General features: G+C 40.2%; 2 protein-coding genes across 2 annotated transcripts; both read right to left on the reverse strand.

Moving 5' to 3' along the window:
- Nucleotides 1-11,231: 11,231 nt before the first annotated feature.
- Nucleotides 11,232-12,849, reverse strand: LOC131244314 (uncharacterized). Its single transcript, XM_058243943.1, has 2 exons — nucleotides 12,409-12,849; nucleotides 11,232-11,315 (listed from the first exon to the last, which is right to left on the reverse strand). The coding sequence occupies exons 1-2, from the start codon at nucleotides 12,847-12,849 to the stop codon at nucleotides 11,232-11,234; spliced, it is 525 nt and encodes a 174-aa protein (XP_058099926.1).
- A 10,639-nt stretch (nucleotides 12,850-23,488) lies between these two features.
- LOC131244315 (uncharacterized) lies at nucleotides 23,489-25,863 on the reverse strand. The gene is made up of 2 exons (XM_058243945.1): nucleotides 25,423-25,863; nucleotides 23,489-23,584 (listed from the first exon to the last, which is right to left on the reverse strand). The coding sequence occupies exons 1-2, from the start codon at nucleotides 25,861-25,863 to the stop codon at nucleotides 23,489-23,491; spliced, it is 537 nt and encodes a 178-aa protein (XP_058099928.1).
- Between the last annotated feature and the right edge of the window lie 1,337 nt (nucleotides 25,864-27,200).

The following is a 27,200-nucleotide window of genomic DNA, read 5'->3' on the forward strand; positions in this document are numbered from 1 at the left end:
AACGGTCACGCAAGTGACATCTGTGTCCAGGATCATCATTTGATCTATGGTTTTTAGGCAATCGGTGAGATCAGTACTACGATGAGTCTGAGTGGATCTAGCCTCACGGTCCTGATTTTGGACGGTTTGGATTTGATGTACATGTATGTTGGATGGATCACCAAAGTTTAAGAAAGGTGATCGAAGCACATGCTGGTACAAGCGATAATGAGGAGATGAAATGTTTGTTTTGTTCTTTCAGGTTTGCAGCAGACGTATTGTTGTATGATACATCAGGACCATAGCCGTTGGATCTGGGGTCATGTTTCGTTATCCATGCCGTTGATCTGGTGAGATATACAGCTGATCTGGTGTGATGTACAGCTGATGGTAGCTGACTAAAAATATTCAAGAGTGGGAGATCCTAATCTTTATATCAATGACTAAAAATAAGATCCATATTCAAAGGAAAAGAGTTAAGTGTTCAAAGTGATGAAATATTCCAATCTGAGAGATTTTCTTTTTGGGTATCTTTACCAATTGCAAGGTTCGTCAAATGAACGGTTTGGATGATTAGAAGATGACTGCAGATGCAACGGTTACATTACATTGAGATGTACGGTAGCAAACCTCTTGTCCTATTTTGTTTTTGTTTATTGAAAGAACAGAATCGTTGTTGTTTTAGATCTGAATTGTTTATTTGTACTGCCTTGATTTTAGTGGAAGGTGATGAACGGATCCGATTGTGTTTTTCTTGGTGAGGCTTGGTTTTTTGTGCAGACAGAGAGGAGACATGAGCAAAAGCTGCCACTGTTCAACGTTTTGGACGGCGAGACATACATTGGTATATATTTTAATATGTGGCTGCCAAACGCTTAAAAGACCGAAATGAATATTCCCAAATCGCGATTTGTAGGAGTTTGGGGCAGAGAAAATTACGATCTCAATCACAGTAGGCAGCTTTCCTTTCTTCCTTTTTCTCTTTAGGGTTTTGCTCGTAATCAGAGCTCGTTCTGCATGCATCGAAATGGACCGTTCATTTGCTGGGTCATACTGTAAACGGACCATGTTGCGTGAATCATGCTGACCGGTCGGTTACGACAATTGATAATTTACAATGAATCTGGGCCGTTGATATGCTTCTCCATTCCAACTGCCCTTTTGAACGCCACTAATGGATGGTTATGATTATCCAGTTGGTATGATTTCCGTTCCTTGTTACATTCATGTTAGCACCCAGAAGAAGGATGGTTGTGATCCTCCCTTCATGGATGTATGTGGGTCCCATCCAACAGTGCATTACTCACATGTAAATTGAACTCCGTGTGACTGATGGAGAGATGATATGTACACCTGCCTTTTTTATGGATAGGTCTGTTTTTTTGTCGCTTTTGGTAATACAATATCATGGCTCTGTACCATGCTGTTGAAAAGTTTAGAAAGAGAGAGCGTATGTATCAATGGGTGGTTGTAAATATAGTGAGTTATTCTGGCAGATACAAAGCTTGATACACAGGTACATGCTACATATTTAACTGAAATTAAACCGGCAAAAGTGGACAACTGCTGCCAAGCCACCGTCCCAAAATCAGATTGGTTGAGCAATCATAATCTTTGATTCATTGATTTGATAAAATAGGGCAATTTCTCCTTTTTATGTGTCCAATAAATGTCAACAATCCTATGGAAAGAAAATCAAATAACCTTAATTTTTGGTTCACAACTTCTCTAGACAATATACATGATTTGGGCATTTTAATTTGCTTGCCTTACATACATGGTTTCAATTTACTTAGATCAAGTTTATGATGAGTTTTTAGATCGTTAATTGGTGAGTATTGAAAAAGAATGAATTTTAAGAGGATATATTGATATATTTAAAGAAAATATAGAAGGGAACAATAAGAAATTTGAAGAGCATTAGTGGAGAAAATAACAAGTTCCTAATTATTATAGACTTGCACTAAGGGTCGACATTATGCTTATACATCTTCGCATTGGTTATGAATGAGTTAATGATGCATTTGTAGGAAAAGATTCTATGATATATGTTATTTGTAGAAAACATAGTTTAATTGATAAAAAGGAAAAAGAAAAAGAAAAAGAAAAAGAAGGAAGATATAAATACAATGGTAGATTTATGAAAAGGTTGAATCTAAAGAATTTAATATTAGTCCCACTAAAGTGAAATATAAGGCGTGAAATTTGAATAACAATAGGAGTAGGAGTGAGGAATTAGTCAAGATTAAAGGAGAAGTTTGATAAAATGATTACTTTCAATATCTTGAGTTGATAATTCATCATATCTGAGAGATTGAGAAGGATGCCCATATAATTCAAGTCATGTGGAAGAAATGGAGATGTGCCTCTAGAGTTTTATGTAATCATTGTGTACTACTAAATTTGTAAGAAAAATTATATAAGATGACTACAAGGCCACTTTATAGGACATTATGTTAGGCAGTTAAGGAATAGCGTGCTCATTAGATGGGTGCAATTGAAATACAAATGTTGAGATTAATGAGAAGCATGACAAGGAAATATAGAATTAAAAATGAATACAATCAAATAATTTAAATGATTAAGTCACGTGAAAGAAAGAACTGCATTAATTACGAGTGAGTTAGTACAAGTTAAAAGCAAGGCTAGGCTAAGGCCTAAAAGTACATGGTTGAAGGTATGACCCTTGATGATACATGGTCTAATTGAAGTTGTAGCCTTTGATCGGATGGACTAGAGGAAAAAGTTTCATATAACTGATTTTAATTAGTTTGGATAATGCTTAGATGATGAAGATGCAATTTTTAAGTAATCTCTGCGGGCACACCATCCATCACAAACTACCAGCGTTTTCCTATTTTATGAAGGTTTGTTTTTTAATGCTAATCTCAGTACCATTTATTAACATAATACTCATGCCTGTTACATTGCAAATGGAAATACATGGTTGAAATAGAATCCACATGCGGTGCCATCCCAGGGCAACACAATCAAATAGGGCCCACCGTGTATGTTCGGCCGTAGCCCAAAATTCAGTTGGTCCATTCATCAGGTGGGTATAAATGGTTGTTTGGAAAAGAAATGTCGATGGTCTACATAAAATGTAACAATGTTGAATGTGATACTTGGACCAGCCTGCCTTTTAGGCAGTGACACAACAAGCCTGATGAATGGCTCAAATCTCAAATAACATCTACAAACGTCCCCAAAGCTTTTAAGGGACACGTGTGATGTCCAATCATCATAACAGACAAGTCTCTTATTCATACAACTGGGGACAAGCCATGATAGAAAAGTCATGCAAATTGGATTATCATAAGCAAACGATCAATAGCATAGAAAATGGACAATCAAGATTGCATGAAGAAACAAACTAGGTCCAATAACCATCTTGAACCGTTTATCCGATGGATCCCGCTTTGCATTCTCTATGATCTATAGCTTATAAATAAAAATAAAAATAGAGAGGCATCATTCATAGGGGTTAGTATGATCGGAGAGGTTTGATTCTAGATCTTACACCATGGTTGTTAATTTGCTCTCAATGGTGTTATCGAAATTAAGAACAGTACAGATTGATGATTGGCATCCCCCATAAAAATTAAAAGCTTTGAGGACGTTGTAAGGTCTCTGTGAAAGTAGGGATGTTAGAAAAACCTACACCCATAGATGGTATTGCACATTTAGGCTACTAGTTTGATCTGACCTTAAACATATAGTTATCTTGACCATCTACATGTTGGGTCCCACTGTAAATGAACCATGTCTCAAAATTCTCCTTGACGGGATAATCCTAACCTTTGATATGACTATATATAGACTTTTAGCAGGAAGAAAAGACACCAATGGTCCATATTCATTGACGATGTATATCTGTGGTAGGATCATCCAATCCGGGAGAGTTATGGGCCATGCCGCATCCACAGTGGGACCCAACAAACTATTAGTAAGGAGAGTGAAGGATCATTTAAAACCCTTAGCTTTGAAGCCATGTGCAGTTTGATTAGGAATTTTAGAAAGAGAGCAAGTTGCATTTGTTTCTTGCTTTGGCAAAAGCTATCCTTTTCTTCTTTCAACGAGTTGATAATTGTTTAATGGTAGGACGATGCCTTTTTAAGTTAGTCTTAGTCAAGAGAGATATTATACAAGGATATGTTAATAAATTATTAAAAGGTATTAACATAGTCATGTTGGTCGGTCCAATTAATTTAATTCCACGCACGGAAAATCCGTTTTGCGTGCTTCTACAATTCCCAAGGCATATATACTTTTGCTTTGTCCATGCAATGTCCATACTCAAATATAATATTTTGTACATATACATATGTATGTAGTACTTTTGCGTTGAGAGAGAGAGAAGTGTGTTTGCCCAAGCACTGTCCAAACTCCATATATAATACATGGGCATATGTACACATCTATGTACTTATGTCTTCAGAGAGAGAGAGAGAGAGAGAGAGAGAGAGAGAGAGAGAGAGAGAGAGAGAGAGAGAGAGAGAGAGAGAGAGAGAGAGAGAGAGAGAGAGAGAGAGAGAGAGGGCCAAGAATGAACTGTGTGACCATCATCATGTATATTTAATACATGCTCTGTCTGCTAGTTGTTAAATAAGCTAGACACCGAGTTGGAAATTAGCTAGCAGTAGAGTTAGGTTTAGCTTGGAGCTTTATTGAGGTAATAAGGAAAACCTCAATAAATAAATGAAATATGAAAATTTTTAGATAGTTAATAAATTGATTGTGTTTTTCTAGTCTTGAGGTATTTCTCAATATCTATTTTCAGCCCATAGGGCGAAAGAGTTCCAATAGATCCTACTCGACCCACTTGTTGATAATCATGTCTGTGACCTCTCAAATTTCTTTTAGTACTAGAGCCACTTGCAGGGTAATCAACAACCACTTATCACATGGATTTCAGAAGCATATTCAGCTTCTTTTTTCTTTTCTTTTCTTTTATTATTTTTTAAAAAAGAATTTATTATTATTTTTTTAAATTTTATTTTATTTTATTTTTATACCATCCATACATACAGCAGCAATGACCCAAACATGACATAGCGTTCATATTGCAATTGGATTCCCTCTGGGGTACTATTTGAACTCGGGATTACCACAATTGTCATGCCCTGAAAATTCAATACAGAGTATGTACCCTTAGGGCCTGTTTGGGAGCATGGATTTGGAACCCCCTGGATTTGAAATCCTCCAATTGTGTTTGGCACCTTGGATTGGGAATCGACTTTAATCCAAAAGTAGCTATGCATGGTATATTTGTGGGTGTTTGAAATTAATTACTACGTCAATATTAATATCTCTAATTAGTGACATATGTAATGTTTGACACAATGGTTGTAATAAGCCCACTAAAATATATGCTTTGCCCGAAAATGATGAAATTCCAAGTCTCTGATGGGCCACAAGCACAAGATCATGTTTGAGTGACTAACCAACCATTTTTAGCCATTGATTTACATAGACAATGTTTGGACGGTGCTGATCATCATATTAAAGTAATTATAGTGATGCAATTGATAATCTAATTATTTTTTAATTTCATTAATGGGCCATGTATCCAATAGAATAATAGTATGGTGACACACATGCTATACATTCAACTATTGAAAGGATTTTAGGTTGTAATCCAAGCTCTCATCATGGATTTCAAACCCGCTCTTTAAGGGGATTTAAAATGCCCTGGATTTGAAACCCCTAGTTACTTTATGCTCCAAACAACCAGGGGATTTGAAATCCCCTCCAATCTCCTGAAATCCATGGTGTCAAATAACCCCTTAGACTTGAGTTATAGTCTATGACTTATACACCAGGTGTTCATAATTTCACTTATCATATAGTTGATAAGATGCATAATTTAATTTATTCCAAGTTTTCACCGACATTTAACGTTCAAACATTCACTTAAGTTATACGAAATCACATATTTTCATTATCACAACCATTTTATTCTCAAATCATATCACTAATTCTGAAATTTAACTACGCCCATCCATTTGGGACTTTATTCAACTAACATATCAAATACCATTCAATAAAGCATAGTCATAAATAATTTAGATTTAATTAAATCATCAGTAACTACAATGAATGGAAACTAAATCTTTTATAAATGAGTTGCATAAACAGATCATCCATCCAGCATAGCAAGTTCATCTTTCGTCAGATACAATCATTGGTCCTGAGTTTCATCTGCTAATCCTACCTTATTCTCCGACACTTGATGCAGTTTCCCTATCTCGTTTGTATCTGTGAAGTTGTCATTCCATAATGGAAGCTAGCTAGGCGAGTGAATGAACTCAGCATGGTTCATACATAGTACAATATAAGGTAGTACAATAAAAATAAAATGGTATGTATACAAGTATAAAAATGAATGTTGAGATATCATGAGATACATGTCAAGTGGGATGATCATCCACTTGCTTGGATTAGATATCCGTCAACCCAATTATGTACCATTCAGGCATCTACTGTAGGAAGGCATGAACAATTTGTATCCATCAGACATTCACCGTAAGTACATATCGATAATTTACATATCTACTTCGTGAGTAGGCCTCCATTAGTATGAGTATCTGACAACGAATCTACTAAAAGAATTTAAAATTTTTAAGAAATTTAAAAGAAATATATAGAAAAATAAAAAAGTATAAATTTTTTTACCTATATCTTGAAAATATCTGCATTTAATTAACAATTACCCTGCATGATTGGTTTCACAAGAGTAAAATTATAAGGATGACACTTTTTCATTAATTACCATGATAATCTCCAATCACGTAATAACTGAAGTTAGACAAGAAAGAAGCGTACTTGCAATTTAAGGGTTACTTCTTTTTTATTAAATCGAATGCCCATTATCTAATTCACTTTTGCAAACAAACAAATCCTTAGGTAGAGAAGCAGATTTTTGGAACCAGAGTAAATGGGTTAGAATCCAAAATTCGGGCATTTGGGACCATTAACCATCCAATGACTTGCATTCAAATGAATAGTTGATAAATGCATGAGAAAATGTGCCACATGCATCAACGGATGAATTTCCATTTGTGGGAGCAAAACATTACGTAACTATTTTCACCATGAATAGGACCCACTAGAATGATGGATCGAAACATGTACCATGTAATCAAATGGGCCCCATTCAACTACAAATGTAGCCCAAATAAATAACCATTGAGGGGAAATTGGAGTTAGGCAATGTCAACCACTGAACTGGCAAAGCATTCTCTTCATATATTAATATAGAGAAGGATGGCAATGAGGACAGAGAATAGGACGAAAAAGGCTTAGATAAATGTAATCGTAACAAGCTGAAATTATTAAAGAGGCATATAAAAGACAATAAAAGACTAGAGGTAGATAAGAGTGCAATAGTGCAATCGGTTAAAGCGTATGCTGTCGGCTCTTATGTCCTTTTCATTGTTTGGTAATTGAGAAATGCTGACTGGACAGATTACTATTGACTTCACACGTACCGACATGGATCCTGTGTTAAGGATGAGGTGGGGCCCACCAGACAGTGAACATGCACTGGCCCGGAAATCAAGGTCCACTCATCAGGTGGAATACACAAGTACCATTGAACATAGATATTTGTTTTTTTTTTCCTTTCCTTTTCTTTTATGTTCTATTTCCCTTTTAAACTTGTGGCCCACCTGATGATGTTGGTCGGCCTGATTTTGGGCTATGGAATGTTCACCGTTGCGTACAGCTGATGAATGGCTTGGATCTCTCACGCTTGTGACGTGTTGGCTCGCCTGGTACTATCTTGGAATTTCGGTTGGAAAATTGCTATACGTGTGATGGACGTGCATGCTTGCCGCACACGTGTTCCAAATCGGGTCCATTAAACAAGTAGGGTGTACTGTAAATATACAGAAACCCTAAAATCAAGTCTGTCCGCTAGTTAGGTAAGCAACCCATGTATGTTGAATATGAACGGTTGATCATTTCTGCTAACCATTTTTTTTCTCTCATGCATGCATGAACAGTGAATTACCGGAGTAATCTGTTTTCTTTGTCAGGGCCACTTCACATTGGCCCAACCTGATGGATCGCATGGATCTCACACATGTGCTACATGTGTTTCATAGCTCCCGTCCATCTCACGGGAGCGCGAGTACACTTTCAAGCGCTTTGGGGAGCCCATAGTCGCAACTAAGGCTGCTGATCTCCATGCAATACATGTGACAGCATCTCACATGGATGTAAGATCCAATCCATCCATCGTAGTGGTATCATTATATAGATGACCAGTCAGGAGAATCACATCGGTCCACTGGTCCGGTTGGACAAACCATATAAAAAATAATTAAAAAAAAAAACTGTAAAAATCTTGGCCAAAAATCTCAAGCCCACCTATCTGTGTCTAACATTCACACGGTCAGATCAACTAATGGATGGCATGGATTTTTCACCCAGGTGCCACACAGGCACTTGTGGTAGCCAGTACTTGAGCGGGCCTGAATACGCGCATGGGCTAAACAAAGCTCTGCATTGTCCGAAAGAGGTTTGCTACAATACATCCTCACACATTGCAATAAGATACGTCAGACATTAGCCTTTCAGTACGATCATATTCCAACAATCCGAACTGTTTATACAATGAGTCTCACTTCGTACGGTGGACTTACAGCTAATAAGAGCTTTAAATTGGATCATTTCAACCATTTGATAAGTTAAAACATTTCTTAAATACGGACGGTCATCTTTATGTTTGTATTTTCAAGATTTTTATATCGTAATACGTCATCCAATAGTTTCTCTATGACATATACGGTTTGGATCATTGGAATAAACCCAAATTTAACGGCTATGATCAGATGTATTCTGTTGCACCTTTCAAACCTCTGTACTAATAACAGCTTCTTTTGGGCGCGATATAAAAAGGAAGGATTTCGGGGCGTGGAACGAAATTCAAAGGGAGTGAAATGTTTTTCAGTGAGAATCGCGGAGACTGAGTTTTTGCGGGCCTTTTCTTTGGATAGAAAAATGGCACGCGTGAATTCAAGGCGACTCAGCTTTCTGTCTTTCTCTCTTGTCGTCATCCCACCTCTTTCCATCTCGATTCTTGCGCACGTACCCCATCAGGAAGCCTGACTCGGATGCTTCCAGGGCTGACTCACCACGTGGTTATAATCTACACCGTTCATCCATATGATCCACCGTAGATTGGCTCTTGCCAGTTTGAAATCTCAGCTCGACATTTAAATATGGTTACACTCAACGGTTTATAAACGCGGTTTCAAAATCCCCTCTGCATGGACGACCCTGATCTTGGATTAATGAAGTTTGTGCCACGTGGTCTAATGTCGTCTATGGACGGTTGGGCCTTCTGGATAAACGGCCTAGCCGAGTGGCACGCTTGATATTTTCACGTGCACTTCACAGACCCAAATCACAAGCAGCCGACAAATTACTGTGTCACATATGTTGAGATCTGGGCTATTCATCGGTGGGCCTCACCGTGATTGTGGCTCTCTTTTGATTCCCTTTCGGGGGGAGGCCGGCCTGTGTTAACAAAAAAAAAAAAAAAAAAACAAGAAAGAAAGAAAGAAAAAAAAAGATGATATTTGTGTGGTCTCTTCTGATAAGTCCCCATTAACGTCTTATCAACAGGTTGGATGGCAAATAAATACTCCGTTGGACTCGAGGAATTTTTAAGGGTGGGGATTCAATAGCAGCTGTTTTCTGCAGTGTGGTCCACTTAAGATTGGGTATGCTTCATTTTTCAGATCATATATGTCCTAAAATAAGCTATGAAAATGGTTAGACATGGCTGGAGAGTGTCAATTTAAGGCACATAGTCACCATGAGCCCCACAGTCGTCGGTCCCACCCACCTAGGTGGATCTGGGTCTCACCTAATCCGCTGCCCTTGCTGCAGTGCCTGTACACTCCTTGCATCAGTTTTGTCCTATTATGTTAGGCATACATTCACTCCATTTATTAGTTTCCTTGGATTATTAAAATATGAAGTCAAATAATGAGATAAATATAAAACTCACATGCCACGTAACAAGAAAATGTTAGGGTTAAACGTCCACCACTAAAATTTGTTGGACCCATCAAAATTTGGTTCATGATGATAATTGTGTTCTCCCCATGTCTCGTGAGAATCATCTTATGAACAGGTTGGATGGCATGTAAAAATTAGGTCAAGGTTTAAGAAGGTTTCGGGGCCCTTTTTCCTATAGCAGGTATCAGTTGAGTTTTGTTGATTTGGAGTCTAAGTCCAAAACTCAATCCTAAGTTTGAGTTTCTTAACTAAAGAGTTATAAATTCATTTTTTTTGACTAATCAAATTATTTTGAATTTATTAAGAAATATTTTTGCTTTGATCCCCTGCGGATTCGAAAAAGCTCTATAAGAAATTCAAATAACTCCACGGATTCAAAGTAATTATTGCCTAAGAAAAAGGGTGATTGGCCTCATCACGTCCCTCCCAATACCTATACTAGGTAGAGATGCCATTCACCCAACATTCACACCATGCATAGTGGCCCACGTATTTGCAATCCCAATTATTCACCAACTATTATAATATTTTAAGTTTATGAAGAGCTTAAATAAACTAGGCTTTACTATGTTATTTCACAATGAACTTGTTTTAATTTTTTAATTTTTTAATTTTTTTCATTTTTTTCTTATGAATATAGACACCTCAATAAAATCTCTTAATCAAATTTGTTCCAATCATATCCATTTAATATATGGACAAGATAAAACATTAACCAACAAAACTTATAATTCATTGATCTAAAAGGATATGCATTCCAGCATTGGACATATATGACACACAAAACTACACTTCCAGACCATTACGAGACAGATCCATCTTTTTGCCACTGCTACACTTCCACAAGAAGAGCTGGATAGAGATGATGGCCCACCACCATTTTCAAAATGTTAGGGAAGACAGAAATTGGGACGGTCAAACTGTGGGCCTCATCCTAGATGAAGCATGCCCAAAAATCACAGTGATCGGAACCATCTAATTTCTATGGTTGAAGTGCTGATGACGTCAATTTTAAAACATCCATCCGACAGCCACCATTTAAATGTTAGGATCATCCTGCTAGCGTGATTTTTGAGTGATGCTGTATCCACAACGAGTCATGATTTGAATGGTCCAGATTATCATACATGCATGCCTTGAGTATGGTGGATGAGTCACCACCATTTAAGGCATCGTAAGGAGCTATACAAGTAGTCTTGTCCTGAATATATATGGGCCCATTACATCTGGTTACAGCCGTTCTGTATATCAGTCAGGAGTCCACCCAAGTCCATTCCCAGGCCAAATGCTTCCGAAGTTGAAGTCTAACAACAGAATAAGGTAAGGAAATATTATTAACAGTAGAAGATTATAAGGTCAGCAATGGGCCGGATTTGTTACCCTTAAATGGATGCATCGGATCCCCTACCAAAGTTCCATATACTAGCATATGTGTACCCGAGCTAACTTAAACACACGTGGACTGGAAGATATGAAACACGGAACCAATGGCCTGGTGACAGAACACTGCTGATATCAAAGCTGGTGACCGGACTCTATGGGCCCACCGTAATGTATGTGTGTTATCCATTTGTCTATCCGTTTTCTCAGGTTATTTTAGGGCATGAGCCCAAAATTGAAACATGTCGAAATGTCAGGTGGACCACACCACTGGAAACACTAGGGATTGAACACTTAGCATTGAAAACTTCAGGTTTCCATTGAAATTTTGGATCTAGTTGATAATTGTACAGTGTTTTCCATTCATCCATCCGTGAGACCCTATGAACAGCTTATATGGCAAATAAACATCATGGTGGCCCCGCAAAGTCATAGGACATGTATGGGGGCTGACACCTGCCCAGTGCCAAAAGATTAAGAAAGTTGGTGACCTGATGATGGGACAGCCAGCGACTAAAGCCCTGGTGAACAGCGGCCATAACTATAACGGCCCTAAGGTAGGGAAATTCCTTGTCGGACGTCATTATCCTAACTGTTTCCGGTGGTGTGGTCCACTTGAGTTGGATATGCTTCAATTTTGGTTTATGCCCTAAAGTGAACCGGCAAAACAGATGGATAGCATGGATAAAACACATACATAATAGTGGGCCTCCACAGAGTGCGTTCTCAGGGGATATAGGTGGTGTTAGGGTCACCATGCAATCCGCTCCCTTCATAGTCGACTACTAACCAGAAGTTGACTTGATGTCCAGCTGGGTCGGGTTGACTCAATGACTGGAGTCGACTCGTCTGGCCGAATTATGACTCAGTTGGGCTCACCTGCGAGTTTCATGGTGGCTTGACTCAAAATCAGGTTGACTCTGAGTCGAGTCAGCTGAGTTTCCAGTCAAGTCACCGAGTTTTAAAACTATGAAACGAACCACAATAAAAATTACAAAACGGTGTTGAGATCTTTACCGACGGCCTTTGCTTCCGAAGCAATGCATAATTATCTAAAAACTCGGCGTGCCTGTGTTTGAAGGTCCCGAGCGAGTGACACGAAGGGCAGAGATCGCACGAGTCAGCGGCCTTGCTGAAGCATTTGACACATGAGTAGTACATGCCCATGATCAGTGTCCCACACATGTCACAGCCAGGCCTCGTGCGAACAATGTAGTAAAAGAGGAGGACCTCATCAAAGTCTAAGTAGCCATTGTTATCCTTGTCTAGCTGGGTGAAGAAATTAAGCTGGTTGAATCTCTTCAACCCATGCTTCGACAGGAAATTAGAAAACTCAGCAACACCGACCCTCCCGTCGCCGTCTGTGTCCATTGCTTTGAAAACCTTCCTTGCGAGCTTCTTCTCTTTGCTCGTACTGGTGTTGTAGTAGGTGATAGAAGCCCGACGTAGTTCATCCATCTCCTAAAAGCCTTCTACAAATGTGGTGGCTGGTGTCTTGCATAGCACCACCATTTATGGGTGCAGATTGGGTATTGCCACTGTCTCAACAGACTTGGTCCAAGAAGTGCCTACGTGGGGCTCATGGTGATGTATGCGACTTTTATCCAAGCCATTCATCCATTTCTTAAAATCATTTTAGGGTATGAGCCAAAAAATGAGGAATATCTAAGACTTAAGTGTGATGCCCACCATTGAAACCTTCTAAGTGCCCACTGTGATTTTTATTTGCATCCAACCTATTCATAAGTTCACGTAGACATGATATTTGTGTTTCACTTTCATCCATGTGATCCATGTGACCTTATGAGTAAGCTGACCTTTTGAGGGGGGTTCCAATCCTTGCCCGAGTGGTAGACTCTTAGGAGTAACAACATGAGGTCTTGGGTTCGAAACCCATAGGTGGTGAAATCCCACTACGGAGTGCATGGGTGTGTGGCAGTTGCCTGTGTTAAAAAATTTTTTTTTAAAAAAAAGTTGAATTATATCCAGTCTATTCATCATTTTTGCTAGCTCATTTTTAAGGATGAGCCCAAACATAAAGGCAGATCCAAAGCTCAATTAGACCACGCTACACAAAACAATGGGGATTGAATTCCCACCATTAAAAACTTTTTGGAGTGCACAGAAGTTTTGGATCAAGCTGATATTTATAGTTTCCCTTCATCCAGGTTGAAATCAGCTTATGAACAGGTTACATGGCAAATAAACATCAGGGTAGGCCATAGGAAGGTTTCAAGGGTAAGCATCATTTTCCCCACTGTTTCGTGTGGTTGGGTCCACTTGAAATTTGGATCTATCTTATTATTATTTATTTTAATACACACTCATACCACAGTGGTTTTTCACACCCCGTATTGAAAGTCTTGTGAGTCTACCGCTAAGGCATGAGTGAGGACCCAGATCTATCTCAATTTTGAGTTAATATCCTAAAATAAGATTGCGAAACAGATAGATGGACAATGTAAATATAACATGTCCATCACGGTGGACTCCACAGAGCTTAATTAGGGCTGCAGGAATCTTCCTGCACCTGGCGCTGAAAGCAATCGGCATCCCATTAAGCGGGCCAGGTTAACTTAGATCACAATTACATTAAAAATAACTAGTTAAGTACAGGCGAGAATCCTATTATCATCACCATCAACCACCTACAACTCCTTGCAGCTGTATGATCTATTGCTTTATACGCAGCTGATCATATGCAACTTATTGTATCCTAAAAGCGGTTCACTAGCAACCTGCTAACAATCTCGTACCTCAAGCATATTTGATCCTTCAAACCTGGTTTCAGTTTGATCCTTCTGTTTATTTCATTTTGGTTTCCACAGTAAAGCTCAAAGCCGTGACCCTTTGATGATGCCGGCCACTACACGTGACCCACTACACTTAAAAAACGGAGAGAATCGTTTCATGAGTTGAAGACTGGAAAGGATCTTCATGATATATATATATATATATGGGAAAAGGTACTATGTGCTAGACCTCACGAGCCCGTCCCATGAGGTAGAGCTGTGTGGGCCCCACCGTGATACGTTTCGAAAATCTACCCCATCAGTCAGATACACCATTCCATCGTGGGCCTAGGTCTCAAAAATCAAGTCAATCCGTGACTTTTGTGGGCCACACCACATACAGAAGTGGGGAGGGGCCATGCACCATTAAAACATTCATAATCAGTTTTTTGGGCCCACCGAGATGTGGTTTGCAAATCCATCCCATCCATTATGTGTGTCCACTTGGATGAGGGTTCAGACCAAGTTTCAACAGCATTAAAAACTCAGGTGGGCCCCACCAAGTGCTTTTATATGTTTTAACGGTGTCTTCACATGATTTTAGATGGTATGAGTTCTGTAGACGGCTGATTTTTGGAATATCCCATAATTTAGAGGGGACCCATCAAATGCACGGTGTTGATGGTCGACATGCATCACGGTGGGGCCCACACAGCTCGACCTCACAGGAGCTTATCGTGAGGTCGAGCGCATAGTACCTTTTCCCACCCACACACACACACACACACACACACACACACATATATATATATATATATATATATATATATATATATATCACATCCTTGTTGGCCAGCAGACTGACGTTTCATTGTCAAAGGATTTGGTTGCTGCGGCAGCGTGAGAGCCAAACGGGAACAGTTGGGGAGGGGGAAAATGACATTACTATCTGAAAATACATTTTAAAAAATAAAAATAAATCTAACCTCTCCTGTGATCGAGTGGAAAAGTAATTATTATTCTTAACCTAGCATGCATCACAACGCACGCTCCTATTTTTTTACAGCGTACGAGAAATTGACGGTGGATTCTTATTTTTAAATCAACGGTTGATTTACATGGCCTTGTAACAATGAAAGTCGTGACTTCATTATTCTAATTATCTATTACTGTGGTTGTTGTAATAGTTCTCATACCTGAGTGACCCACGTGATGACTGGACCGGCCTGACTTTTGTGCTAAAGAGTGTCAAACGTGGGACCCAAGAGCGAAATGGTCAGGATCTCTCACGCATCATGCACCACAAAATGGTAGCACTGACATTTGAATTTTCTAAATTGTCCACTTGTTGGTGGCATAAAAGACGACTGGCCTAATTTTCTGTCCATCTGATTTACTCGAGAAGCCTACTTGATGTACGGTTCAGATCTCCCAGGCACATACCAGGTTAGATTGCAGCTATCCGCAGCGCCGTACAGGCCGGAGAGGTTCTTGGGGGCATAGCAATGTACTCGAGACACCAGCACTGAACCGATATGAACACCCACCTTAAATAACAGTGGCATCTTTTCTTCCACCTTTGGAAATACAATCTTACATTTTGAATGCATTATGGTGATGTTCATTTGTTTATTTTGACTTATTATTTATATTTTTTAATTTCACTATTATAAACACTTCTAATTTACAATTACACTGAAGAACAAGTCAAGTCGGTTAGAGATGATGTATAATTTTATTTTTTTTAAATTTGCTTTTGTTTAGTAGTGGCATTAGGGTATGGTTAAGACCCCCCAATTTTGACCTAGTTCATCTTCAATGCATTTGCACTGCCCACGTTTATTATAAAAATAAAAGTCAATTAAAGATGTTGCAGATGATGAACATAATATATGTCACACAATGACGCAGGGATGAATGTAATGAGGATAACTACTCCGAATCCACGGAGCTTCTCTGGATTCCTTACAGAGACTTCTCGAATCCACAAGGAAAGACAGCAGAAAATAGAAATAAATTCTAATAAATTTGAAATTGATTAGTTGATGAATAAAAACGAGTTCACAACCCTTTAAATAGGGGTACCAAGCAATGGGAAAGAAATCAGAATCAAACTACAACTCAAACTCCTAGAATCCGCAACTTACTATAAATAGTAAACTTACTATTTATAGATGGTCGTGATATCTACTAGTGCACAAGGTTTTCGGCAAAAAATAGTAAGTGTCCTATTTGCCTTCACTAAACCATTCTCCTAATTATTCTAAGCTCTTTTCACATTGGGCGCAACTCCTAAAGCCCGACGAATGAAGAGTTATAATCAAACTAAAACTTACTATTTATAGTAAAAATGAAATTAAAACAGGGAAACGACCGTCGATCCAGGGGTTTTTCGCAATTCCGGGCTGCGCAAGCCAGCGTGGCTGGGTTGGTTGGCTAAAGTAGCTCGTTCTACCCTAAAATCATATATTTTACGTCAAATAACTCATTCCGGATTGTGAGATACGCCCAATCTAAGGTCCGACGATCCGGATCACTTCTGTCGTCGACCGGGCCTTTTCTGATCCATCTTGGCCATGAAACCGTCCGCGACCTGCTCTACATCAGCCCCCTCCATTTCAAAAGAACTCTTCCTTGAGTTCTCATCCTGATCTGGTTCATGATACTCAGTCATGTCCGCGACGTTGAAAGTCCGTGAGATCGCCATGTCATCTGGAAGATCAACAACATAAGCGTTGTCATTGATCTTTCGAATGATTGTGACGGGTCCAATCTTCTTATTTTTCAACTTGTTGTATGTCCCGGTTGGAAATCTCTCTATGCGCAGATGGACCATAACTCAGTCGCCCACCTCGAACACTTTTTGTTGTCGATGCTTGTCTGCTTGTTCCGTATACTTCTCGTTCGAGGCATGTAGCTTGCTCTGTACTTCTACATGGATGCCCATGATCTTGTCTACCATATGTTCTGCTACAATGCTCGTGCCTGGGTACTTGGGTAGAGGGGCCAAGTCAAGTGTGTGGTGAGGCACTCGTCCGTAGATAATCTGGAACGGTGATCTCCTTGTCGAGTGGTTCACCATGTTGTTGAATGCAAACTCTGCTTGAGACAAGGACAAATCGCATTGCTTCGGTTTTTCTTCTAAAATATAGTGAAAGAGGTTTCCCAACGTGCGATTCATAACTTCGGTCTGCCCATCAGTCTGTGGGTGGTAAGTACTGCTGAATTGAAGTCATGTATCGAATCGATTCTATAAAGTCTGTTAAAAGTGGCTAATGAACTTCGTGTCACGATCAGAAGTAATGGTCTTGGGGACCCCGTGTAGCCGTACGACCTCCCTAAAAAATAGATTCGCCATGTGTGTTGCATCGAGGGTCTTCTTACATGGGATAAAGTGCACCATCTTAGAGAAACGATCTACCACCACGAACACCGAATCCATGCCGCGTTGTGTTCATGGGAGACCAAGCACGAAGTCCATCGATAAATCCTCTTAAGGACAGTCAGGCACAGGTAACGGGGTGTCGAGGCCCGTATTCTGAGATTGTCCCTTGGAGGTCTGATAAACATGACAACATTGTACGGCTTTTCCCACATTGCATACTAATTGCGGCCAGTAATACCGCTCTTCCACAAAAGCTCGTGTCTTGTATCGCCCGAGGTGTCCACCGAGGCCACCTCAATGTAGCTCCTAAGTAATCTGTTCCCTCAAAGAACTTTGGGGGATGCACAATCGATTCCCTTTGAAGAGAAAATCGTCCTGTACATGAAGGTCACTGGGATAACCTTCTTGACAGTTCATTTAAGAATCTTTGAAGTCCTCATCCTCGGCATACAACTCCTTGAGATAGTCAGAGCCAACCACCTCGTTGCTCATCGTAACAAGTAGTGATGCACGACGGCTAAGTACATCAGCCACCTTGTTCTACTGCCCTGACTTGTGCTTTAGAACGAACATGAATTCCTGTAAAAACGCAACACATCTAGCATGCACACGATTCACGTTAGTTTGACTATTAATAAACTTTAATGCTTAATGGTCAGTGTACAAAACAAACTCTCTTTGAATCAGATAATGCTGCTAATGTCGCAGCGCCTGAACAACTGCGTACAACTCTAGCTCATAAATCGACCACTTCTTTCGAGCTTCGCTGAGCTTCTCGCTGTAGAAGGCTATCGGCCTGCCTTCCTGTGATAATACTCCTCAAATTCCGACATATGAAGCGTCACACTCGACCTCAAACAATTTTTTAAAATTAAGAAGCACCAAGACTAGTGTTGTAGACAAACGATACTTGATCTTATGAAAGCTCTTGTCAGCTTTATCGGTCCACTGGAACAGTTCCTTTTTCATTTAATCTGTTATAGGTGCGACTATGGTGCTAAAATCTGGCACAAATCGACGATAGAAAGTCGTCAACCTGTGAAAACTCCTCACCTCATGAATGTTTGTCGGCATCGGTCATTCCCTAATAGCTCGCACCTTTTCATCGTCTACACGAATGCCTGTGGACATTACAACAAATCCTAAAAACAACAGGCTGTCAGTTAAAAAACTACACTTCTTTAAGTTGAGGTACAACTTGTTAATTTGTATGACCTGCAGCACGTGCTTGAGATGTTTCCTATGCTCCGCCTCATCCTGGCTATATATCAATATGTCATTAAAATATACTACCACAAATCGGCCAGTGAATGGTTTTAGAACTTAATTCATCAAACGCATAAAAGTACTTGGTACGTTTGATAGGCCGAAGGGCATGACCAGCCACTCATACAACTCTTCCTTAGTCTTGAATGCCGTTTTCCACTCATCACCGAGTCGAATACGAATCTAATGGTATCTGCTCCTTAGATCTAGTTTAGAGAACACCTTGGCCCCTTCTAATATATCGAGCATGTCGTCCAACCATGGTATTGGGAACCGATATTTGATGGTAATTTTGTTGATTGCTCGGCTATCAACACATATGAGCCAGCTTCAATATTTTTTTGGCGTTAATAATGCGGGTACGACACATGGGCTCATGCTCTCTCTCAAGAGACCATTACGGATCAATTCCTCCACTTGCCCCTGAAGTATCTCACACTTCTTCGGACTCATCCGATAAGGAGGGCGGTTGGGCAGGCTAGCCGTATGGACGAGGTCTATGTGATGTTAGATATCCCTCATGGGGGGCAATCCATCAGGTAAATCCTCAGGCCAGACTTCTTTAAATTCGTTTAGCAACAGTCTTAAACTTGGAGGGATATTTGAGAGTTCCTCTTCCTCGCCCTTCACTACTACGGCGTATACCTCATCGGTTTCCTTGGATTCCTCCATGAAATCCCAAATGGTTAAGAGGGAACTCCCCTCCACTTTAAAGGCTTTAAGATGGTTCTCTGGTGTAATAGGGGTAAGGATTATTTTTGACTATCCTTGACGAATACGTAGACATTATCTCGTCTCCGATGGGTTGCATCACAGTCCGACTGCCAAGGTCGACCGAGTAACATATGACAAGCTTCCATATCGATTATGTCACAAAGTATTTAATCCTTATAATTTTTGCCAATTGAAAACGAGATAGTACATTGTTCAGTTACCTTGGTCTCATTCACCTTTTTTATGGAGCTAATTGAGTACGGGGAAGGATGTTTCTTCGTTGGTAGCCGCAACTTGTCCACCATCACTCTCGAGACGATGTTCTCGCTACTACCAATGTCTATGATCACATCACAGACCTTTCCGTTGACGATGCACCGAGTACAAAATATATTGTATCGCTGTGGATGTAATTCCTTTCGTGGGGCATACAGTAATTGCCTCACAACTAGAAATTCACCACGATTCTCGCCCGTTACTTCATCCCCACCTGCTATTTCTTCAGTGGTTTGTTCATGTTCATCAAAGCGATGGTCTTCTTCTGCGGCCTCATCTTCAATGCCTCCGTTTATAATCAAGTATGCGGCGGGACGTTGAGGATAAGTGTTTGATAAGTAGCCTGGTTGGCCACAGTGATAACAATTGTTCGACCTTGGCCAAGCATAAGAATTTGGAATCCCACTCGGACCCGCTGTTGTGGGTGCTGCACGTTGAGGTTTGGATGAGCCGTTCCCCATATCACGGTTTGCGGTTGTAGAAAGTTGAGGTACTAGGTCTTTTCCTCGTGGCAGTACTAGATCCTGCGTGGGACCCATCATGGGGGGTCGAGTTGAAGGATATGGATGAGCAGAAGCTCTTGTAAGTTGTGTTTCTGCCCTACCCGCCAATTGGACTACTTCATCAAAGGTCCCGACTAGGTACATCTGAACTCGGTCCTGAATTGTCGGTCGCAACCCACCTATAAATCGTGCCACATTCTGTGACTCAGATTCTGACAGATCGTTTTGTATAGCCAACCGTTGCAATTCTTTAGTGTAATCACCGGGGAGAAATCGTGATCGAAGAAGACGTCTCATCCGTGACCATGATGAGATGGGTGCCTTGTTCTGGCAGGCTCGTGAGAGTTGTAATTGTTTCCACCATGCAGAAGCACCAGATTTTAATTTCAACGCTACCAATTTTACCCTTTTATGATCTGGCACGTCCATGTAATCAAAATATCTCTCTACTTCAGCTAGCCAATCGAGAAAATCTTTTATACATAATATACCGTTAAAACTAGGAAGTTCAGCCTTACCTCGATAGTTTCTTTCAGCACGATCTAGATGATCACCTCTATGGATTGGTCGTCGGGCAAAACCCTCATTAAGGTCCTCGTCGCTAGAACTTGAATCATCTGGTGTAGCCCTACGGTTTGCTACTGGTAGTGCTCTACGAAAATTGGGGTTGCGTCGTATAGTATCCATGGGTGGTGGAGCTACCATGGGTGGGGGAGCAACCAAAGGTGGTGGAGCACCATCTAGGGCTCGGGGCGGAAGTAGCGCATCCGTAAAACGGTCGAGAGTTGCCTGCAGCCCTTGCATGGTCAACTGACTCTCCCGGCGGAAAGCTTCTATTCTTTTCGAAAGATAACGAATCTCTGGATCACCGTCCATAGGATTTTGATTTATATCTTCATTGTTCGCCATCGGCCCAAGAGAAATCCTCGCTCTGATACCAATTGACGCAGGGATGAACGTGATGAAGATAACTACTTCGAATCCACGGAGCTTTTCTGGATTTCTCACAGAGACTTCTCGAATCCACGAGGAAAAACAGCAGAAAATAGAAATAAATTCTAATAAATTCGAAATTGATTAGTTGATGTATAAAAACGAGTTCACAACCCTTTAAATAGGGGTACCAAGCAATGAAAAGAAATCAGAATTAAACTACAACTCAAACTCCTAGAATCCGCGACTTACTATAAATAGTAAACTTACTATTTATAGACAGTCGTGATATCTACTAGTGCACAAGGTTTTTAGCCAAAAATAGTAAGTGTCCTATTTGGCTTCACCAAACCATTCTCCTAATTATTCTAAGCTCTTTTCACGTTGGGTGCAACTCCTAAAGCTCGACGGATGAAGAGTTATAATCAAACTAAAACTTATTATTTATAGTAAAAACAAAATTAGAACAGGGAAACGACCGTCGATCCAGGGGTTTTTCGCAATTCCGGGTTGCACAAGCTGGCGTGGCTGGGTTGGTTGGCTAAAGTAGCTCGTTCTACCCCAAAATCATATATTTTACGTCAGATAACTCATTCCGGATTGTGAGATACGCCCGATCTAAGGTCCGACGGTCCGGATCACTTCTGTCGTCGACCGGGCCTTTTCTGATCCATCTTGGCCATGAAACTGTCCACGACCCGCTCTACATCACACAACCATTACAGTAGCATCATAGAGCTTTTTATTACATGGACCCCATACAACTATTGCGAGACATTGTGTGCTCTTCAGGGAGCTGTGGAGAATTAAAATTTTGTTGGTATATCTTGTTTAGGTCATGTTGTTCTGGGTTAGATATTTTACTTTTTATATATTAAAAATCTTAAAATGATTAAAGGTTGACTGTAGCACGTGTGGAGAGATTGACGTGAATGGTGGCAGCTATAGCCTTTATTGCTCATGAGTACATTAACACATCTAACACATGATGAGTACTTGTAGATTGATGTTAGTACACATTCAGACGTGAGACTCTTAAACTTGAATGGGCAAACATGTGTCATATTTGGCACATGTGATGCATGTGTATGTTTTCTATAAGTCCAACCAATCAAAACTTAGTATATTTATACTATAATACTTATAATAAGATTTATATTTTATTTAGGGATTCTTACCTGAAAATTACTCACCCAGTTTTCTAATTAAATACATACTTTCAACTTTCATATTTACTAAAACATGCTTCCAAACTTACTAATGAGGATAAATGGTATATTTACCCTTCTTTTGAAAGGAGATGGAAACCGAGATTGATGATAAAGAAGTAAGTAGTCCTGCTAGGTGCACATGTGCATACAATAAAGCTCGTGTACATGCCGAACTTGTGCTATCATACTTGCGAGATCTAATCCAACCTTCAGGTTATTTTGACCTTGTACAGTTTTTCCTACTTTCTTTTTTTTAAGGATTTTTCCACATAAAAATTGAATTATTCTTAATTGAATTTATTTGTGCGATTGCAATTATTTTGCTTAAATCCACTCTGTGTTTCCACGAGTCCCAACAAGTACATCGAGCGAGTTCCCATAGAGTCTTTCTTCCTGCTTCCAACGTTACATTAAAAACACCACACATTAGCCATGGGCTTGACAGGTGACCACCCACTCTCCACAATTCTTCCCGTGGTAACAATCCACGCCCCTCAGTAGCATTTTGTATGCTCTGCCGTCATTTTCTTCCCATTAATGTATACACATGCATATACCTACAAATGTATGAAAACATGCACACACCTACAATAGGATCAATTAATGCTCCATGATAGAGACACTATTCACCCAATATCCACGGCAGGCCTAGTGGCCCATGGATTCTCTATCCTGATTATCCACCAGCCATTATAATATTCTAATCTTATGAAGAACAAAAAAAAAAAAAAAAAACCATACAATGTATTTGACACCGAAATTGTCATAATTTATTTCATAGGGAGAAAGAGACAGTAGAGTCCCCTAATGATAAAGTATTGACAAAACTAATAATTCGTAGATTAAAAGGATATGCGTTCCAACATTAAACATTTATAATACATTAAAATATACTTTCAAACAATGATATATAAGACAATTCCATCGTTTTGACATTGCTAGACTTTTATAAATAGCGGTGGATAGAGATGATAGACCACCGCCATTTCCACAATGGTGGCGACTCATCCACGACGTGAGACAGAAATTAGGACCGGAGAACCGTTGCACTCAACATGAACGATTATATATGGCCCATTACATCTGGATGCACTCTATCACTTCTTCAGGCCCGGGCATGCCCACCAACTTAGCCAGCTCCACTCCCAAAGCAAAGATTTCCCTACTATTGGACTATAACAAGAGAACAAGGAAAGAAAATATTATCAGCAGTAAAAGATTATAGCTTTGGCAGTAGTCAGGTCTGGACCACGGGTAAGTCGCCCATAGCTAGCTTTTGTGGAAGGTTTGGACAAGCTAAATGTAGCCCATTTAAGTAAATGGTGAGGCTTATGATGGACATTGTCCAACCTAAATGGGCGCCAGCATAGGTTATAAATTAGCTGGACCAAATGACCTGACCAAACAAAGGGAGTTAACGCAAATCTTATATGACAATCATGTTGTTCAGTGAAAAAGCACCACATGCGGGTGTGAAATGTGTGATCCACTATAAAAAGTAAAGATTTCTCTAACATTAAATGATAATAATTTTTTTTATTTCACTACACATCTCAAATCTATTTATTCACATGACACTTTTTCATTGAACTACATAGTGACATATATACTTGTATAATTACTTGTGTGTGTGTGTGTGTGTGTGTGTGTGTGTGTGTGTGTGTGTGTGTGTCATGCTCCCTTGCGCACCTCTGCACATGCGCACCTTTTCACACATGTCATGGGTGTCTATAATCTGAACGGTCCATGTGATGCGGAATCTCATGAAACCCCTTGTGACAAATTTTCACCCCGATCTAAAATTCTGGTGAACCATAGCAAAGAGAAATGCAAATCAAGGGAGGAAACTGTTTTCATTTTTCATGGCCCATCAAAGTTTTAGATCAAAGTAAAACTTGGTCCTGGGGGGTTTCACGAGGTGCTGCTTCACATGAATAGTTCAGATTTTGGATCCACATCATGTATGATGGGTTCTCAAAAAAGTTCATATGTAGTACGTACGAACTAGTTCGCAGGTGAGCGTTTCCATGCATATATATATATATATATATATATATATATATATATATATATATATATATATATATATATATATATATATATATATGATCAAGCATAAAGGCATGCATTTTTCATTCTTAAACCAGAGTTGGATAAGGCCAAGCTGGGTAGCTTAGCCATTACAATTAAATAGGTCAGGTTAGGTTGGGCTTGGGCTTGATTTTCCAGGGAGTTGAGTTGGGACACAGAGTTAGGATTGTCTACCCGTCAGGTTTGGATTCGGTCCTATAATACTTGAACTTGGGCTCTCCAGGTTCTGGAATTGCACATTTCGGGTTTTCCTGAGTTTGGGTCTAGTTCTTGAAGACTCGAATTCAGATTTGATTGGGTTCAAGTACCTACCAGATCTAGAATACAAGTTGAATTTGGTGGTCAATTTGTGCCATAAAAAACCAATGTGAGCAGAAGTGATTGGCTATATGCTTGATCAAGTCACACAGACCGGCCGGAAGAAGGGAAAAAAGTATCAGCTTAGCTTAATATTTTTTTTAGCCCCCAAGAAGTTTTGAACGGTAGGCGTTTGATCACCACTATTTTCTATGGTATGGTCCACCTTTTTTTTTTTTTAAATGGTGTGGTCCACCTGAGATTTGATCCACCTCATTTGTCCCGCAAGCTTGCAAAATCGATGGACGGTATGGATACAACACATACATCATGGTGGGCCGACAAAGCTTTCCCAACACCTACGTGGGTACTGGAAGCGATGCACTACCGAATCGGAATCTATCAGACACTACACGAACCAAAGTTCAAAAATCCGTAGTCTAGGCTTGACTCGCTGTCTGGCCGAGTCGTGACGACATAAACTCGCCTACGAATTCATGGTGACTCGGCTCGAAATCTGGTTGAGTCGAATGGGGTCATCTGAGTTTCCAGTAAAGTGACCGTTTTTTTGAACTATGATACGAAACAGAATAAACATCAAAAGAGAGTTTTGGGATATTTACCGACGGCTTTTGCTTCCGAAGCAATGCAAAATTATCTATAAACTCCTCGTGATCGTGCTTGAAGGTCCCACAGGAGTAGCAAGAAGGGCAGAGATCGCAGGAGTTGCTGCTGGTGGGGCGGAAGCATTTAATACATGAGTAGTACATGTCCATGATCAGTTGCCCGCACATGTCGCAGAAAGGGCGAGTGGTAATAATGTAGTAAAAGAGAAGGGCCTCTTCAAAATCCAAGAAGCCATTCTTATCCTTGTCTATCTGGTTGAAAAAATTCTTGTCGAATCCTTTCAACCCAAGCTTTGATGCGAAATTAGAGAACTCGGCAACACTGACCTTCCCATTGCCGTCTGCATCCATTGCTTCGAAAACCTTCTTTGCGAGCTTCTGTTCTTTCCTCGAACCAGCATTGTAGCAGGCAATAGAAGCAAGACGTAGATCATCCATCTCTGAATAGTCTTTTAGAGATGTGGTAGCTGGTCTCTTTCACAGCACCCCTATTTATGCACCCAGCGGGCAAGGTTGGTGTTCTTGACTGAGTAACTCGTCTACTCATAAATACTTTTCAACGCCACTGGGTGGCTTAGACCGACTTGGATATGCCATTTCCAGCGCCCCATCACGTTTACTGAGTCCAGTGAGGAGGACAAAGGAGTCCTTCTCAGTCGCTCGTGGTTGGGACGCGGATTGCGTCCTACCCCCACCCGTACGGTAATCCGACCGGGCAGGGCTCTGCGGGGCCTACCTTGATGTAAGTTTTTTATCCACGCCGTTCATCGCTTTTTTCGGATCATTTGAAGCTTTTATGCTAAAAAAGAGGCAGGTCCACAGTTTCAGTGGACCACACCAAAGGAAGCTGTAGTGATAATGACACCCACCGTTGAAACCTTTCTAAGGGCCACCGTGATTTTTTATTTTTTATTTTTACCATAAAACCTATTCATAAGGTCATGTAGACGTGGATGAAGTTAAAAAACAAATATCAGCTTGATCCAAAACTTCTCCAGCTCCCAATATGTTTTTAATGGTAGACATTGAATCCCCACTTTGTGGTTAACTTAGACCTTAAACCTGCCTCATTTTTTGGAAAATATATTAAAATGAACTGAGGAAAACGATGAACGGCGTGGAAAAAACACTTTCATCATGGTGGGTCCCACAGAGCCCTACCCCCGCCCGGACGGATTAGACGCAATCTGCGATCGCACGTGGGGACCGATGAGATCAGTCTTCTCTGGTTGGTCAACTTCGTGGGCGCCGTGTTATACCAGAAAACTTATTACCTATTTATTTATATATAAACACCGCCGTACACGGTGGCTATGGAAACAATGGGATGGGACTCCAACCACAAGTTTATGTTTGAGGGTAAGCATAGGTATTATATTCCATCCAACCCCTTTATAAGGCGCAATTCGGAAGGATTACCAAACACCTAAGTAATCATCCTCTTCCAAAATTCAGATGACATTACAAAATGTGAATTTAGAGGTTTTCAGCACGTTTTCACGTTACTCCAATGGTGTGGATCGAATGAGTATTGGATCAGGCTCAATTTTAGAATGTACATTTAGAGTTAGATGGCTCGCCTGATGGACAGAGTGGATGTGAACTTAAAACAGCGTGGGTTCCACCGTGCATATATCAGGTGTTGTTGTGTAGGAAGATCCTACCAACAAATCTTCGGTAATTTGTCAGGCCACAAATCGAAAGGTTATAATTGTCCCTCAAGTAGATCTCTAGGCCACCGATGGTCTGAATTACCGGCTGATTAGCCCACTTCC

This window comes from Magnolia sinica, chromosome 4 (assembly GCF_029962835.1).
Source record: "Magnolia sinica isolate HGM2019 chromosome 4, MsV1, whole genome shotgun sequence".
NCBI lineage: Eukaryota > Viridiplantae > Streptophyta > Magnoliopsida > Magnoliales > Magnoliaceae > Magnolia > Magnolia sinica.

Excerpts from the sequence above, each read along its gene's own strand:
- LOC131244314 (XM_058243943.1), bottom strand. The coding sequence starts at position 12,849 with ATGGATGAACTACGTCGGGCTTCTATCACCTACTACAACACCAGTACG. Across the intron at positions 11,316-12,408 it reads TTCGGAAGCAAAGGCCGTCG|ACTTCAACTTCGGAAGCATT; the intron begins GTAAAGATCTCA and ends TTCTGTTGTTAG.
- LOC131244315 (XM_058243945.1), bottom strand. The coding sequence starts at position 25,863 with ATGGATGATCTACGTCTTGCTTCTATTGCCTGCTACAATGCTGGTTCG. Across the intron at positions 23,585-25,422 it reads TTCGGAAGCAAAAGCCGTCG|TCCAATAGTAGGGAAATCTT; the intron begins GTAAATATCCCA and ends CTCTTGTTATAG.